Source organism: Eutrigla gurnardus (genome assembly GCF_963514095.1).
Source record: "Eutrigla gurnardus genome assembly, chromosome: 9".
Lineage (NCBI taxonomy): Eukaryota > Metazoa > Chordata > Actinopteri > Perciformes > Triglidae > Eutrigla > Eutrigla gurnardus.
In genome coordinates, this window is record NC_139923.1 from 25,307,055 (window position 1) to 25,325,667 (window position 18,613).

General features: G+C 43.0%; 1 protein-coding gene across 1 annotated transcript in view; it reads left to right on the forward strand.

Moving 5' to 3' along the window:
• Positions 1-17,008, forward strand: part of tmtc2b (transmembrane O-mannosyltransferase targeting cadherins 2b) — an 81,297-nt gene extending 64,289 nt beyond the window's left edge. The window contains exons 9-12 of the mRNA XM_084017775.1: positions 2,119-2,200; positions 3,674-3,788; positions 8,489-8,552; positions 14,618-17,008. Of these exons, the coding sequence (XP_083873901.1) occupies positions 2,119-2,200; positions 3,674-3,788; positions 8,489-8,552; positions 14,618-14,797 (441 nt within the window). The 3' untranslated portion in view covers positions 14,798-17,008. The remainder of the gene's footprint in view (positions 1-2,118; positions 2,201-3,673; positions 3,789-8,488; positions 8,553-14,617) is intronic.
• Positions 17,009-18,613: the final 1,605 nt, after the last annotated feature.

Below are 18,613 nucleotides of genomic sequence, written 5' to 3' on the forward strand. Positions count from 1 at the left end.
ACCAGGAAGTGATGGTGAGCTGCCTGGAATGAGAAGTGGATGTATATTTAATGGAAAGTCTACGTTTGAAGGGTGGTTGGCATTTTATCGATTTCCTATATTATTATTTTTGTGTTTTTTCCACCACTCCTCCTCAAGCTTGTGGCCCTCAAGGTGCTTTCAATTCAACAAAGAGGCAGCGTGTTGTCAGCATCGTGGAAAGGGAGTGACAGCAAGTGAACTACGGCTTCTATTGATTCTTGTCTCTGACAGCTCAACTGTGCGCCCTCCATTAGCACTCACGGGGAATGCAGGAGTTTTATTTTTCTTGCCAGGATATGAATTCTCCTTTAGGAAGAAAAAGCAAAGTAAACATTAATTTTTGTTCTAAATGTGTTTGCCTCGGTGGCCCCTCGCCCAGGAGTGCCATGGTCTGATGGGTACCACCAACCTTCTGAACCCGTTTCTGCTTCAGCTCATCCTTTCATTATTGACCGTTGCCATGAGCAACACCATGCTTATACTTGTTTAGCTTTGGGATGTTGCTGCAGCATATGACACAAAGGTTGGAAGCTCCGCCGTGATTGTCTTTCCAGAATCATAACAAGAATATTAAGCATCGGTGCTGGTTTGGGTGTCATGATTATTCATAGAGACGTGTCGGTGAGCCAAATGTGTTACAATCCATAAATTTGAAGATGAAAGCGAATGCAGTTGGCACCGTTGGACATAGTGTAATATAACAAGTACTGTAACAAATTGCCTGTCTAATAACAACAATAATACGTGAGAAATGAGCAACTTGTGACTCCTGACGTCTATATATCTCACTCTGGGCTCCGTACCCGTTAATGGATACGAATCCTCCGTCCGCTCACGCCTGCTCGACTCATTCCAACGTGTGAAAGCTTAATTCTGAGGTTTAACAAACAGACGCGGGTCCGTGTTATTATAAAACCAGCTGGCCCCCTCCAACACACACATTCCTACATCTGCGAACACGGGTATAAAAATACACAGAGAGGACTGGAAGTGTGTGATCGGCCACTCGGACACCTTCCCGTCTATTAAACATATACTTAGCACGGGCTCCGCTTTTCCGCAGCTTCAAGGGGAACGCCGCTCAGATGTTTACATTAGAAGATTATGTATTTATTGAATCTACAGCTCACTGAAAATGTACATGCTTGACTAAGTATCTGTCATTTATGCTACGCTGCACTGATTGGATTTAAGCCCATTCTTCTGTTTGGTTAACTGATGCAGCTATGTACATTATTTTTCCTGGCCGAGGCAATCTTTATTAAATCCTCCGTCATATTTCACCCAAAGGCCTTAAAGACTTGGCACCCGTCCAATTCAACAACATACTACATGTTTAATTCATGCAAAGGCATTGTTTTTTAAGTGAAACGCACTAATGGGTGCGTTGTTAATGCTAAAACATCAGCATTAATAGTCAGGCACGCATTGTTAATTGTTAATCAGACGGCATCTGGTGCCGAACGGAGCAGGGACGTGTCAAAGTCCCAGCTGGCTTCGACTGTTGGCCAGCTGCTGCGTTGTGTTTGAGCTGCGATGGGTTGCGTGTCACAGTCTGGAGGACCTCAGGGAGCTCTTCAGGTCCACCGGGCTTCAGTGATGCTTCTCCTCATCGCACTACTTTCCCCGGTATGGGTTCTCTCATCCGTCTAAAGGCCGGAGCAACACTGTACACACACACACGTGAAAACCTGGTGTGAACCTAAAGATCCCTGTAGATCTCCCCTCACCGTTCGCTGTCTCCTCTCCAGCCTCTCTGCCTTGCTTCAGAGCAGTCAGGCCCACACACGCCGGCGATCTGCGGTCACGCTCTGGAAGTGCTATTTGCACAGATAAAAAGTGCGTAATGAATGAGCCTTTGCTCCGCCTGGAGCGGCCGTGCCAAGCGTGACGGCGTGTGTTTTGACAGGATGACACATGAGATTGAAAGAATAACACTCGCGGGGCGCGTATCTATTTATTAAGATTTATTGTTAAAGTGGGTCTGCAGTTTGGAGGGGGGGGGGGGGCATAAGGTACACAAACAAAAGTTTTTTTGCTGTTAAGTTGAGTGTGGTGTTTTCATAATGACGCCGGTTTGAATCCGTCTCTCTTCAGGGGCAGAAAACAGAAGCGGAGAGGTACTTCCTGAAGGCCATCCAGCTTGATCCCGCTAAAGGGAACTGCTACATGCATTATGGTACGTATCAACATTTAATTTTTTGTAATTTGACATATCCTTAATTATTACATCCTTCAAATATTTTGGGGAAATTGAACATAAATACGTGTTGCACCAGAGCACAAAGGCAGGAACTTCCACACCTTCCACAGGTTGGTGGGACTACAGGTTTTGGCTGACCCCCTTTGCCCTCCCCTCCTCTAATCAGCCGCCGTGTCGGTCCGTATGTGATCTGTGGAGGATGATTGTTCTCTTCGACTTGATGGAAAATTTTGTTCCCGTCCAACATTATTTCCATGTGAATCAGAGAATTACCTCTTGGATTTAATTATTGCTATCGTGAGTTTAGTTTGAATCATATGACAAGTTAATTACTTCCCTCCTTTAATAGCATTTACAGCCTTTAAGCTCACTATCACTGCACCAGATTGTATGTGACATTTAAAGGGAACAATACAATCGGGTTAATGGTGCATTTTCTCCAAGAGCTCTATCATGTCTTATTAGTCGACTTTGAGAGGCAAAGAACAGGATACAGATAGACAAACATGTCATTGGCTCAAACATAAACCATCGATTTTACAAGCCCTTATTCTGTCACAGTAGTTGTCAGATGAATAGCAAACACACAATTATGTTGCATACTGCTGGATATTCATGACTTGAGTTTGTTTTTGAAAAAAAGCTCAGGTTTCCCACTGTCCTGGAACTGGTTGTCTTCAGAACTGGATCTCCAAATATTCCCTTAAAAGTCCGGCTGTAACATGATGAACTCACAGTATTAAAGTCTGTATACACAGCTTTGTAAAATGTAAAAAAATGTATTAGTGCGGGGGCCGTCTTTCCTTTATTACTCTTAGGTTTGCTTTGATATATCATAAATCCCCCATAAATGCCGAGGTGTTTGTAACCTGCGGCTATTTTACACTCACTTAAAGTCCGAAGACTCACTTTTCATCCGTCTCCCACCTCAGGCCTGTATTCATGGCTTCAGTTTCAGCCACAGTTATTAAGGAAAATATGCTTAGGTTCACAGAGTGGTTTAGCATCCTGGTACAGTAGTGGGGCTTACCAAAGTCAACAGGGTATTAATTCCTCTCTAAACCTGGCCCTCACCAAAAAAGGGGTGCACTCTCGGTTCACGGCCTTGTCGGGCTTCCGCGAGCTCATTTCGCTCCGCGGGTCCACAGAGGTCAATTCAATTCATTTAAATTGTGTTTATATAGCCCCGAAATCACAAATTTGCCTCAGAGGAAAAAGCCTCAACTCAACTAAGACACATTTTCATCTTCCAGAAACAGATTTATGAAGGTCTGAACAAATGGGCCTGAGAGATGGCCAAAGAGTGATGTACGACGCGCTCATATCGAGTGTTTCAGCGTGTTATTTCAGGGGGCAGACCAGGCCGTCCTAACACTCGCAGACTGGTGTGTATCCCTCTGGGGCCTCTGTGGGGATCCTTCAGCGTTTTCTCTCCTTGCCCCCTGCCAGGTCAGTTTTTGTTGGAAGAGTCGCGGCTGCTGGAAGCGGCGGAGATGGCGGAGAAAGCGGCGCGCCTCGACAGCGAGGAGTTCGACGTGGTCTTCAGCGCTGCACACATGCTCAGGTGAGTGTACCGAGACACTGTGCTGTATTTCACTCCTAGTCGTTGAGATGGGTGGGCCTCAGCTTTCCGTGGGTGAGGAGAAAGGAGGCAGTGTATGTGTGTGAGAGAGGGAGGTCTACTGTCTGCACGGTTTATCCGGGGGGCTTACACTACTCCTCAGCCACTGTGATTTACTTGGCTGTGCTTTGTAATCCTCTTTTCTCGCTGCGCTGCCAACCCGAGAGCTGCTGGTTTGTCTTCGCGTGCTGTGCAGCTATATATTTCTTCATATGCTATACCCCTCTCTCACTCCGTCGCACTCTTTTCTCCGTCGGCCCTGGCTCCTACTTTGAAGCCCACAAGCTGTTGTGTCCCTGAACACGAGCCACGAGTGGAAATGTGTAAATATAGGGCGACGTGCCAACTGACAGTGTGTTGCCTCGCCGACTGAATAAACCTACAAAACGATGACCCCCGTGTAGAGATTTCCTTCTTTAAACACATCGCGGGTAACTCCAGGATTTTTCAATTACAGCTGCCTACTGACAAGGGATGGTTATCTTTGAAGGAACACTGAGAAATATGAGTATTCTTGCTGGTTAGGTGGGAGATTCTGATACTAGTCTTCATGAAGCCACAGCTAACAGCTGGTTGGCTTAGCTAGCTTAAAAGGAGAATTTGCCATGAATAAATTAAATAAACTCACAAAATGTCAATAAAGAAAATATTCATATACCCAAAGAGTAAAATTAGTGTACGTAGTCATCGTGACGTCAACCATTCGTTTGTGGACTCGCGAGTTTGGCATTTTTGCCATCGCCATCTTGGATTTATTATTTTTTTCAGCCAGTGAACGGAAGTGACCATATATAGACTGCGGAGGAGCTGTATTGACGACTAGAGATTGTGATCATAGATTCATGTTTAGGGACATTTTCTCATGGACTTCCATGCAATCAGACTTCTTTTTGCAAACAGAGGAGTCGCCCCCTTATGGCCACCAGAGAGAATACACGTTCTACATTGGTGTATTTCTCAGGACCAGAGGTTGCCACCTGATTTGGACGGAGCCAGGTTGTTGCTTCCCTCAGCTAAGCTGGCTGTAGCTTCATCTTTATTTATATTTACAGTCATTAGAGCGGTTACAGTATAAATCTCCACATGTAACTCTTGACATGCAAAAGAGTTTGCTATCATATCAAACCATTCCTTTCGACCATTATCTCATCTCAGCTGACTTTGGCCCAAGAGTGCAGCGTTGCTCCACAGCTCTGAGATTCTTCGCCAGCTGCTTTATGCGTAGCTCGTCCCCGACCAGTCTGATCACGCAGGATCTTCACCGCCAACAGCCTTTCAGTCTTGAGAGCCCTCTTCCGTGGTCCAGACCCCTGGCAACCGAAGAGGGCTTCAAGCGGTGCTCGGACTGAACTGTTCTCCGCCTGCTTGGCATGGGGTCTCGCTTCTCCACAGCTCATGTTCTTTATGTGTTTGTCTTGGAAACAGACGTGGAAAAGCCCTCGGTTGGTGGGGACACAAGTGAATCTACATGGGGGGAAGGATTAAAAGGAGAAGCAGACGCTGTCAGACATACAAATGACTTTTATTGCCCTCTTGGACCCTTTTTTTTTTTACCATTTTGTTCCCAAACTAATAATTTCCTTCTGCCTCCTTTGAAACATTCTTATGGGGAGACAAAGTCTTGTTTATCATGTGAATGTTGGACTGGGAATCTTGGTTAATGGCGAGGCCAATGTTTACACTACCCTTTTAATAATGTGTCAAATATCAGCAAGAGACTAAAATGACACTGTGACATCATACAGTAAGGTTAAATGTGGAGTCAGCCAGGGGAAAAGACACACTCACAAAGGTTATGCACTCATAGTTAAACCTCCAAGACCATATTTCTTATATAATAATGTAATAACACGATAAGATCTGAAAGATTACCTTATACATTACCAGCATGTCATGGTGTTAGGTATGCCAATTGCATAATTTGACAGTCCTAATTCCAAAAATGTGTATAAATTGGTTTAAATGCAACCTTGTAATGGTAATAAAAAGAATGAATCGGTAATAAGTTACATTAGGTGAACTTACACAAACAGAACCACCCTGAGGGAGAACGGCTGTGTTCAGTGTAGCGTTCTATCAGGCAGAATCTTAGTCTGAAAAAAAAAATGTAATTCTGCTCTTGAGACAGATGGGACGGCTGTGGTTTAAGCACAGATATTTGGATGTTGTTGAAAAATGCAATTTGTTCATTCAGTCATTACGCTCCAACAATGCCACGCTTATAAGCAGTACTGTCAGGGCTCTGATTTGTGCATGTCTGGGGTTAATAGACCATCTCCAGACAAGATGTCAGGGCAAGAAGATCAGTGGTTGAGTTGTTGATTTGAAATATGGACGAGATTTCTTTTCCCCCGGGGGATTTATTTCATTCCTACATTTCCCATCCATCTCATTATTCCCGTGCGCTCTCGTAGCATTACACTGACTTTCCCCTTCGGGTTTAAAGTCAGGCAGTGGTTTACATTCTTGGCCTTCATTGTTTGCCCTCTCAGAGCCCGCAGTGAGACAGCCCTAGGAGGTCTTGCTGCTGCCCCTATGCTCATGGCGTGGCAGCTCTCCAGCTCCTCAATGATAATGTGATAATGATATTATAGAATTAGATTTGTGCCTCTTTTTTTCTCATAAGGTTGCACTTTCTAAATGTTACACTGGCAAACAAACATATGGTTGTGGTTGGACGTGAAACCCACATTTATAATCTCAGGACAAATTCAGCAACTTGAGTCGGTATCTGGATCGCCTTTTGGGACGTAAAATGCTTTTTTGGAACCAAACTGGAGCAATTCAGTTGTACTTAAAAAATAAAGAGCGTTGGCATGTTCTTACGTGTTTTCTGAAGTATATGATAACATGTAGGACAACTTCTTTTGGAACAAAATTACACAAAATGATTGTGATTTAATCACGTCAGCATGGCAGTGTCAGTTGTTCCAGCACTTTGGACACTTCCAACCGCTCTTTGAATCACTACCATGACATTTAATACCCACATTCATGGTCCTCGGAGGCTAACTCCTTCTGACTTTGGTGGTTTGGTTGCGGTTGAAATTGAAATGTCTCAAACTAAACACCTGACGAAATAATGGCATTATCACTAAACACAAAGTAGTTGTCATCATGGTTACAGGCTAAGCTTAGATGGTGAACTTGGTAAAAATGATACCTGCTAAACATCACCGTGTTAGCATGTTAGCATGCTGACATAAGCATTTAGTTAGCGTGGCTTTTTCTTCTCACTAATTCCAATAACTACATAGAAGATATGTGTCTGACCCCGGTTCGAATCCCGGCCGGAGGTCCTTTGCTGCATGTCACATCCCCTCTCTCTCCTCATGTTTCCGATCTATCCACTGCTAATAAAAGGCGTCTATGCCTCAAAAAAATCTAAAAAAAAAAAAAATTTAAAAAAAGAAGATATGTGTCTTTTGTTGGTAGTAATTTGTTTTAAAAGTCAGTTTTTCTTAAAGGTCCATTTTTATCTGATAATTCGTTTTTTTAATAAGACTCAGGAAAAATTAAAACATTTGTTTCCAGGCTACATTTAAGCTATTAAGCTTTACTTTGTTATATTTAACTGACAAAACATCACTTACCGTATCTACTAATTTTTAAAAGTTAGAGCACATAAGAGTCTTTAAAGCCAAACATAACTACTTTGTGTTTACTTTGGCCACTGATCTGGTAATCCTAAAATAAAAGCTGTGCCTTTTATATCTGGAACCACATGCATGATGATCCCTTAATAGACCACGACAGCCTAAATGAAACTGTGGTTCTACAGCCTCGCCTCCTTTGATCATTACGACTTAAGGGGCTCCACGGCCAGCCGTCGTTGACTCCGTCCTTGACATCGTCAAAGTTAAATTACTTGCAATGAGACAATTGTTACCATCAGTGAAAAGCATGCAGCTGTGGACCATAAAGGTGATTTCTGAGATAGCGGGGGTATTATTAATAACAGGAAAGGCCTTGTGACAGAGGAGCCACAGGTTAGTGTATAACAGTAGGCAGAGCTTCGGCTTTATGAAAGAAGATGAAAAGCATAATATAGGACATCCTGTCTTGGCTGCAGGCTTTATGTCCTCGGGAACAAAGCGTTTCTGGTTCCAGGGAGTCATGCCGATAAGCCATCTGCCCCTAAAAATCCTTTTTGTCACAGTGTGGCACATGCAGCATATTTTGGTGCATCTGCGCCATCTCCTCTACTGTCCACGTTGTCGTGATAATAAGATTAAATGACTTAGCGCTTCCACAATGTTTGCATTCCTTCAGCGTCTCAGTATCCATCCAGCATGTCGAACCACAATCTTCCCCCACCGGCTGTAAACAGAAAAATGTACGGTGACTTTTCCTGATCAGCCTTTGGTGTGTTGATGAGTCTTCTCTTGAGTACCCAACAACAAGCCAAATGTCCTGACCTCGAGGCTCAATTAAAGCAGATACGCAGCACAGATGGTATCAAGTGAAAGATGCTATGGAACTCTATAGGCGATTGGATCGGCTTCTCTCGGCCCTTGTGCTCTTCCCTTCTGTTATTTGCTCAGTGACCCCTGAGTGCTGGTAAACACACAGGAGGTCAAGGCCTCATTCGAAGCCCGGAGCAATAAAGATGAGTAATGCCTCTCTCTGTTTTCCCTTTGCAGACAAGCCAGCCTGAATGAGGCAGCCGAGAAGTATTACGGACAAGCGGCGAGCCTGAGGCCCAACGTGAGTACAACCACAACTAGCTAATCATCCCTCATTACTATTAACCCTGATGGACACTGCAATCACAGTCTGGGTGGCTTTTTCCAATATTCCTGCTGCCCCGGTCTGCCTTGTCACAACGACTTTCATTGTCACTGGGTCTCAGAGAAACGAGGGCTGGGTTTTTCCTGAGCTCAGAGGTTTGTTTATGCAGCATCCATCACCGGCTTCAAAGGGAATACGTAGATTGGAAAGAATAATGATAACACTCAGTCTGGGGACTTTGACATCTTGAAAATGAATGGGGTCCAGTCTTTGAGAGCTTTGGCAGGAGGGGTCGAGTTGTTTAAGTGTGGGCCGCCGAAGGGAGCAAAAATATGTTTGCCATGTGGTCGCCCTGTTTGTCACTGAGGCTTGATTGGACGAAATCCGTTCAGGATTAATGATGAAAATAAATCTGAACATTGTTATACAGAAGATAAAGTTTGGATCTGCAAGCACACAAACCTCTGTATGATACGCACAAACAATGACAAACAAAAAAGTTGAGTATAACAAAAGGATACAACTGTAAGATTTCCCACGGAAACCATGAAATTGAGCCGAGCTGCGGCAATCCGCGCTGTCGTTCTCGGTGCCAATGTAGCGCAGGAGAATTGGGTATATCTGATTAAACCCAGATGTAAAGTTAGGGAAAATATTTGTTCAAGTTTTTAGTTCAAAGCATACTTGAATAAAGGAAGACAACCATTGCATTTCAGGTGAATTGTGGGAGTGTGTCTATGAAGTCCCTTTTTTTTTATAAAGAAGCACAAATTGTCCTGAAATCTTAATGGATTTTTTAGGGAAAAATGTAAATCAGGGCGACAGGGTTGGTGGTTGAGAAGACTCCATCCCCTGATGGATATGTACTTCTGTAAAAAGGTGCTGAGGGTATTTGTGTTCCTTAAAGTTCTATTTCGGAGCCAAATCCATGCAATTTCCTCACGACTGGTTCTTGGCATCTCTAATTGCCACATCCAAACACAGAGGCCTTTCTTTTTTCTTTTTTTGCCCCAGCTTGGTCACTTCTGCTTTGGTGCCTTTTTGTCATTTGTATTGCTTACAGCTGAATTTAGCATCTTCATTCATCATCCTGACCATTATCCTTTGTTCTTTCCGATGTGACTTGACTTAAGCCATGTAGCCTGTCCGTCTTCATTTGTCGCTTCGTGCTTTTTTGCGGCTCTCCAAAAAAAGCCCTGGTGTTTTTTATTAAGCACATGTGTTTGCTCGCTCTGAGTGAGAGAGGACAATTCCCTCCATTCAAGGGATTTAGACCCTTAGTCCAACAATTCCCCCTATCAAGACGAGCTAAATCCCATCCGATGGTCGATCTCTGCACCCTATGACATCTCTCGTTTTCCCATTCAATGTAAATATTCTTCACTTCATTGTCAATCAGAAGCCATTATGGTCAGGTCGTTCCTCGACCTAGCTTCACTCTTTGCTCTTTACTACGTTCTTTACGGGGCTATAGGCTAATATGCTGCACATCTGGCCCAAGCCTCGGCTGCGACATGCCAGTTTTGGGAAGGGTAGGCAGGCGGAGAGGTTGCAGAGCAGCAGGAAATGAGGGGAAAAAAAGAAATCTTTTGACAAGGGAACGTTTTGTAGAGTGTTGCGAGTGTTGCAAGGGTGAGGAAGAATGCAGGAGTATGGTTATAAATCACAAAAGTCTATAAAGTAATGGGGGGGAGGCTTTGGTGAGGAAAGGGGGGGCCTACAGGGGAGGAAGGTAGAGGAAGGAAACGAAACTCGTGGATTGATAAGTCCTGTAAGTCCTGCATGGGCGGAGAAGAAAAGATCTTTTGAACTGCACTGAGAGGAAAACCAGAGTCAGTGGTTGTCGTTCCACATCTTCACCAACCTCTCATCCATCTTAAACCTCCTCTTTTATGGACAGTTGTTTAGCAAAGCTCACTCATTTCTGAGGGAAATCTTGCTGTATTATGTTGGCAATGAATTCCATCATTGATTAGTTGGGTCTATGCAGGCACTGTGGCAGCGTCTCCACGGAGGCAGTAAGCCAGCCAGTGCCACTCCTTGTGTAGCTCAAATGTTGAATTCCATGAAGTGGCACCGTCTCCTATGTCTCTGGAGTAAACATTTGAAGTAAACAAAGAAAATATGCCGCAAGCCAGAGGCAAAAACTAACAATGCACTGGAGAAAAAGTACAGCAAAAGCATGATTACAGGATCTAATTTAAAAAACAGACAGAAATACTGTCTGCTGTCATGATGTACCAATGCAAGCAGTCCCTGATTCAGACATTTTGAAGCTAAAGCTTGATGAAAGTAACGGAAATGGGAAGAAATCAGACGTAAGGCAATAGGTGATGACATTTGTCTTTATTAAAAGTGTGAGATTTTCATTAAATGCTGGAAAAAAAACACATTTTATCCGATTAGTCTTCTATAAATCGAAGTAATAATAGACCCATTATTCGATCATCAAGACCGTCTTTAGTGGCACCACTAGTGAGAGAACAAACTCACTCTGACGCGGTGGGATAAAGAGAATGTTGTGAGAAGCTTGAATCATCAGTGAAACTTTCCAGGTTCCCTTTCACTTTCTACAATTTCATTTTGATCCATTCACTAAAAGACCACCAAACTACCAAAATCCAGATGGGAGAAGCTTTGAGTCATGCTGACTGCAGACCAGTCGGGCCTGAAAAAAGTCCCACAACTCCGCATTTCGGTAAAAAGTAATAATTTAGCAGACAATTCTCCTGAAAGGACTCATAATCAAAGATAATGGAGTAAGATATGGCTAAAGGTTCATTGTTGAAATTGGAAATGGTAGTTTTTAGAAGCATTTTCTTTGTGTTTATATGTTTCATATACAAACATATTTATTCCAAAAAATCCAATCCAAGAAAAAAGTATAGGTCATTATGAGAAATATGTACGTGGAAATGTTTTGGTACTCTAACACTTTTGTGAAGATAACTAATTAAATCATAATTTATAATTCTGAACAATAAATTAATCATAATGTCCCCCCCCCCCCCCCACTTCAGAAACCAAATCCAAACCCTTGCCTGAGGCCACTGGATCAACTCCACACAATGGCATTAATATCAGTAACGTTGTCACTTACCTGTTGTGGATACAGTGTTTCTGTGTGGCCCCTTCACTGTCACTTCTCCGTCCATGTGTATTAACGGTTCTATATTTTGGGGCTAGCATTATTCTGAGTTGTAAAAATCTCCCAAAACGTGCAAATTGATCCCCCAGCGTTATTTTGTGGTTTGACCTTGGAATGGTGGGTCAAACAGAAGGTAATTTATTACACAAACAGCCTCGGAATTACCCCGACCATTAAAGTCAAGAACTTTGGCTGCTTCTGTGAACAATAATCCAAAAACACAGAGAAATATCTTGTTTTGCTAGGGGATTCATTTCATAGAGCAATTTGCACCGAATGTAGTGGATTGGAAGTAACTTACATGCAGATTTGGAGTCAGTATGCGTATATATATATATATATATATATGGCCAAGGCATTTCTAGCATGTTTTATATGTGCGTATATACTTAGAATGTGTCTCTAAGAGACAACAGGACCGTTCCAGAGTCCCTTTGATTTATTCAGCAATTGAATTCTCCCGATGAGAAAAGCAGCGCTATTGGACATATTGTTCCCATTGCGATTCTCATGCGTGGAGCATCACTCATCTGAATCTGACAGTGGAAAAACACAGAGATGTTTTGGGAGTTTTTGTGAGACAAGAGTGCAACAGTCCGGCAAAGGAGGACAGTTCACACAAACTTGCAGTGTGGACAAAGCAAGATAAATGACCGTATGATTTAAGACTGTCTGTGTTTGAGAACCTCTCTGAGAAGGTATTCTCAATGCACCGACAGCTAAACCGTGGATACGCAGAGAGTAAACTTTGAAACCACGATAAGGTGTGTACTGTATGGGAAGTGATTCGGTTCAGATGGTTCATCTGTGGCTGTTTGTCCTCAGGAATGCGTTTCATTCTGATTTAAAACCCTGATTTTCTTTCCAGCCTGTTAGAAGTTTATATATCATATTTTTTAAGTTTATAGGAAAAAAGATGAATCCCATCTGAATCTTTATTGATAAGTTAAGAAGTTATCTGTATTTTTGCCATGCTAGTGGCTTTGATCCAGTTGTACAGACATTCGTGGTCCCCAGAGGATGAGGTTGATTGGCCTTAGTGATCATGTGACTTTTCCTGTAGCTCCACTAGGTCAAAAATTCTATTCTCTGAAATACCTCAACATCTAATGGATGGATTGGCACCATGTTTGCTACAGACATTCGTGGTCCCCAGAGGATGAGGTTGATTGGCCTTAGTGATCATGTGACTTTTCCTGTAGCTCCATTAGGTCAAAAATGTCACCTATTCTATGAAATACCTCAACATCTAATGGATGGATTGGTGCCATGTTTGCTACAGACATTCGTGGTTCCCAGAGGATATATCCTCATGACTTTGCTGATCCAACATTTTGAATTTCTCACTAGCATGGCTGCGGACTCTAGTCTTTTCCGCAGCACTGCTGTTATTGTGAATGGTTCACTTTCCACGCGTATCTCATAACAGTCTGCAGATTTCTCCTAACATTTATAGGAAAACACTGTTTTCTCATGCAAGAGTGTTGCTCTGGGAATCACTCTTCATTAGCTAATAGACCATAAGAAAGAAATTAAGGCTAATGCTCGCAGCGCAGCACTCAGTAAATGTCAAGATGCCATAATCATGTGCCGTTCCATGTGTCAATGGTGTATGAGAAAAACTCCCAAACGCTGCAATGAAAGCACACGATTGTCCGTTTCTACCCAGACTGTTTTATTTGAACATTCTTTGTTTCCTAAGAATGGCAATTACAGAAATTACAATAATCTCAAGCTGTAAAACAGTAGCTTTGCTACAGGATTAGACATCGTTTTTTTCCACACTTCTGACTAAAATGGAGATCAGATGTGGGCCCCTCCCTTGGCCCGGTTACTTCACGGTCGTACCGTGATTGCACCCTGGACACTTTTTCCTGTACTTATGTCTTCATGACTCACCCGCCCGTCTCACTGCCCTCTTGGCACCGAGCAGCGACCCGGATAGCATTCATCCCGACCCACTTCAAAGTGGCGGTTTTGCTGCCTCCGACATCTGTGGCCGCGGACAAGACACAGGGACAGGCAAAGTGGCATGGTTACCAAACACGGCGCTGCAGCCTGCGTGTGATCCAATAACGCTCTGCAGAAACTTCACAGGACGACCAAATGTTCTTTTACAGCGGCCGTTTTTATTCACTTCACAGACAAAATAACTGTTTATTCTTCAAACTCCATGCCGTCATCCGCGATGACATTTTTCCCCTCGGGTTTTCTAATAAGACTGATATTTCAAAGTGTTTAACGCTCTGAAATAACATCTGTTTTTCTGTAACAATAGAAATTGGATGTGGCTCGTTGATGTAAAACATTTCTGGTCAAATTGAGTTCCCTGTTAAATTGTGTGTACCACCCAACGTGTAAGTCGTTAGACTTCATTTGCATTATTCATCGTAATCCACACCTGATCTCTGGCGTCTTAAAAAATTGAATTCCTTATTAAATGAAGTCTCTGAACACACCATTAGAGATGAGTAATAACTGTAGGTAAATCTCTTGCTATCTCTTAGACTCATTGTGTTTGTACTTATTGTACCTTTCTCTCTCTCTCTCTCTCTCTCTCTCTCTCTCTCTCTCTCTCTCTCTCTCTCTCTCTCTTAAATGAGTTTATAATGCAATACAGAGGATTAAAAGTGCATTAAGTGCCCTACAAATACAAGTCATCAGCATGAAAACACAGAGAAGCCGGAGAGCTCGGCTCAAAACAAGCATAAAAAAAGGAGAATCTAAATCATTAGTTATTTCTCAATAACAAGGGTATGCTTAGTTGCTGTCCTTGAACAATGTGCACCTTTGGAACCGAGCTTTAAGCCACCCTGAGGTGCAGGTATGAAACCGATCTCATCCTAAAAATGACTAATACTCTTCTTTTTTTTTCTCTCTTTTTGGTGTTTAGTATCCCGCCGCCTTGATGAACCTGGGCGCGATCCTCCACCTCAACGGGAAGCTGCGAGAAGCCGAAGCCAATTACCTCCGAGCACTTCAACTGAAACCGGATGACGCTATCACCCAGTCCAACCTGCGTAAGCTGTGGAACATAATGGAGAAACAGGGCCTGAGGACCATGAGCCCCTGAGCTCAACCCCGCCTGCCTACCTGCCATCTGCAAGCCAGACCTGGAGGGGAGGGAACGGGGAAACGGCCCGCACGCTCCCCATTGGCTCCTCTCGTCCAGGAAAAGATGGGAGAGACTCAGGGAGGATGTTTGCTCAGTGAGACTGCGACTGTGCCGCCCGGCCTTTCTAATAACTCCTGAGCTCTGCACACGCCTCGGGGGCCAGCAGCCTTTTCTTCAGAAGCGTTGCTCACAGTTTGGCAGGTGCTACATGGTCTTTGGACTGTTTTTTTATAAATCTCTGCAAAACGTGTGCTCCCGCAGGAACCATGTGTTTGTGGGGTTTTTTTTGTTTTCTTTTTACTTTTAGACCTAGAGCACTTGAACTTGAAGTAAGACCATACCGTAGGTACATCCTTCAAGATTTGTGATGAATTGGGTTTTTTTTTTTAAATAAGGAATTGTAGTTCAAAGAGGTGAAATTTGTCTCCGAGCATAGTGAGGTATAAAAGAGGGAAAAGAATCTCAGAGCGCTGCCCTGAACACGTATTCCATCACAATTTAATAAAGTTTTTGGTTTGATCTCATGTCCCATCTTGATAGAGACAAAAAAAAAAAAACACAATATTAAGAATTGGATACCCTTCAATAGTTTAAATCACTTAAAGCTCCGTTCACATCCTCGACGGGAGATTGCACACACTTCATCACGAAGATGGGAAAAATTAGCACCATCGCTGCAAACCATTTGCAGCAGACGTCCTGATATTGGGTGAAAACTTGAAAAAGGGAATTTAATCTGGTATCCATTACAGCACAACAATAGCCTCTTAAACCTCCTCGAAAGGCTGGACTTTGCCAAACACGATAGGTTTTGTGCAAGAAAACGCAAAAAAAAGCTAATACGGAAATGGGGCTCCGTTTACATTGTGATGCCTTATAATAAAAGGTGAGGAGCTCCTCTAGTAGAGTGATTTTACCACTACTTCCTTGTGATCTACGCTGGCGAGGAAGCCGAGCCGTCATGGTTACTTGTTTGTCGGCAACAGTAAGAAGCTATAGGAATGAGGAAGCTGCAGTAGTTTGGTACACGTCTTCCCACATGCCTGAAGCTTTTTTACGAACAATAACGCGGAGCTGAAACTGGTGAAAGGTCTCCGAACCAAATCCAAAAAGCTATGCCGACGCACGGACGCAGCACGTCTGAGGGAAGTGTTATAACGCCTATGTTTTGTGTCGGAATAAAACTAATTTTGTTTGTATAAATGAATCCTTAATATATACCTACGTCGTGTATAGTATACTGAAGATCTCGCAGCGAAAAAGTAGCCAGGCTGAAGTTTGGTTTGGTCACATGAAGGATTTCCCCACATCGTGAGGTCTCATTGTGTATATATTCTGTGTGATTAACATCTATTTGTGTGTTTAGTTTGTTGTCAGCATACATGAAGTGAAAACGGCACCTTGCGGGAAGTAAGAGTATGTGCAGTATATTTGTGATCATTTGTTTGTCATTGACCACAAACCTCGCTGAACTATTCTGTGTCCTTAGTTTTGAACATATTGTAACTTATTGCTGTGTGTTACCGTAGCAACAGAACCAGCTGGCACTGTGTTTTTACATAATAATAATAATATGAAGGAAGTTAACGGATGTGATGTACACGTTTGTGGTCATTACTGAGAGAGAGAAGGAGAGAGAGAAATCTCCCTATACAGCTCATTATTGGTAAATGCAGAGTATGTCGGAGAATAGAAATGTTGGATATATATATAAATATATATATATGTGGTGTGTTGCGTCGACACCGTCCTGTTATTGATCGTCACCAGTGATATGTTCAGTAAGATCACCCCGGCTCACGTTCACCCCCCTCCCCTCCCCTCCCCCACACCTCACGCACCCCTTAGTCAAAGAGCTCGCTAAGTTGGCCTGTGTATATAAAGTGTTTAAATGAACAAACACTGATAATTATTATTGCTTGAGTGAAGATGTAAAAAAAAAAAAAAAAAAAAAAAATGTGTCTCTGCTCAGGGATCTCAAGCGGTGGGTTATTGCAGAAACTTGTTCACAGAGCGTTTACTAAATTAAAGATTTATTTTTGGAAAGTTGTCGTATTTGTATAAATTATCGAGATTTGTAGCCTTTTTGCTCCTTTTTGTAATATAAAGATGAACAATGTGCCAGGATAGAGCTTTTTTTCTTCCCGATTGTTGCTTCTTTTTGGTTTTTTTTTCAACAATAAATTTATGTTGTTCTGCTTTTGCTTTGGTTCCTGTGGCGCCGTTCTTTTGAAGTAGCTTACATTTCACATTCGTTTATGGGTTTCATATTGATGATTCACATTCACAGAAGTAGCCACTCCCTTTAGCAACATGTACAGTCCTCTGGCTCCTTTATGTTCATATGGGCCGGCGGGGGAGGGGGGGTGGACCCTTGCATGCTGTGAAACAGGTTTTACAGGGTATTTAAAGTTCCCCCTAGCCAAATTTGCTAAAAATGTGTCATAAAATCAACTCAAATGGATCTCCTTCCTTCTCTTTGATCTCGTACAACAAAGAAGACATGTAAATAATCCCATATGGAAGCGGTAGCACGGTGTCTACATATGGCCGGTGTGTTTCGATTACGACCGCCTCCGCAAGCCGGACCCCGCTGACAAGTGAACGGCCATTCCCCGAGACGTCCGCCCTGTGATGTTTCCTCACGTGTCCACGTGGAAGGTCTGCTGCTCCCATGATCGGAGCTCACCGCCGTGCCGGCATTCCTTCCTGGTCTGGAATGTGCTCTCTAGTCCAGACAATGAATGCAATGGTGAAGCTAGCTGGTTTCACACTGGAGTTCGATTTCTTGCTCTAGGCCTCGGGACGCATTCGGGTTTCTTCCAGTATGAGGTCACATAGTTCCTCTTTGGAATTATGTGACATTGCATGGTACTTGCCCCGGTTGCAGAGTCCTGTTTTAGGCGTTTTTGAGGTTGCAAGGCATTTCTGAGAAACAGTCTTAAAGGATTTTAAAGCAGGGCAATGTCGGTAATTATTATTATCCCTCCATCTGACTTTGGCTGTATCACATACTGTTCATTATCCCCTCTGCACAAGTCTATGCCATGTAACACTTATGCGGGCTTTCCTAAAATGATTTAAGCAGATGGACGTTGACCTTGTGTGTTTATTTGGATCTAAATGTCAAACAAATAGTGATGTTTCTGGGCTCTCACGTGTCCTCGTTTGCCTTTAAACCTCTAAACACTTGTGTTTATGCGAGCATATCACTTTGTCAGTTGTTATTAGTGCTGCAAGGCTTTCAATTAGAGTGGTAATGATAAATCAAGTCATGGGTCTTTTCCCATCGACGGCATCATTATGTGCAGCAGAGAGCCTGTAAATTAAATCCTCTTGGAGAATTAGAAATTGACGCCAACATGACATCATCGTACTCAAAGTGATATGCTACTGACTCAAGTCCATAGTTTACTGTCAAAGTTACATATCTTTTAAATAATAATATAATCATTTCTTCCACTGGAGAACTTTTTCAAAATATTCCCCCATTTCTCTCATAGCGTTTGATGAAGTTTGGACTCCCTGCGTTCAGCACCTCATGCATCCAGAAGAGTTCACGCTGGGAGAAAGGAATTTGCCTTATTTTGCTCTGATCTGACAAATCTTCCCGCCGTTATCGAGCAAATATTTTGTGGTATGCGCTGATGAGCTATCACCACTTTGATCTGCAGCGCCTGAGCCGGGGCGCTCACAGCAGCCGGCCAGCTTCTGTGGAGTGGACGGTGATGCTGGGAAGTCCTCCCTCTGGACCCAATATCCACTATTATTACT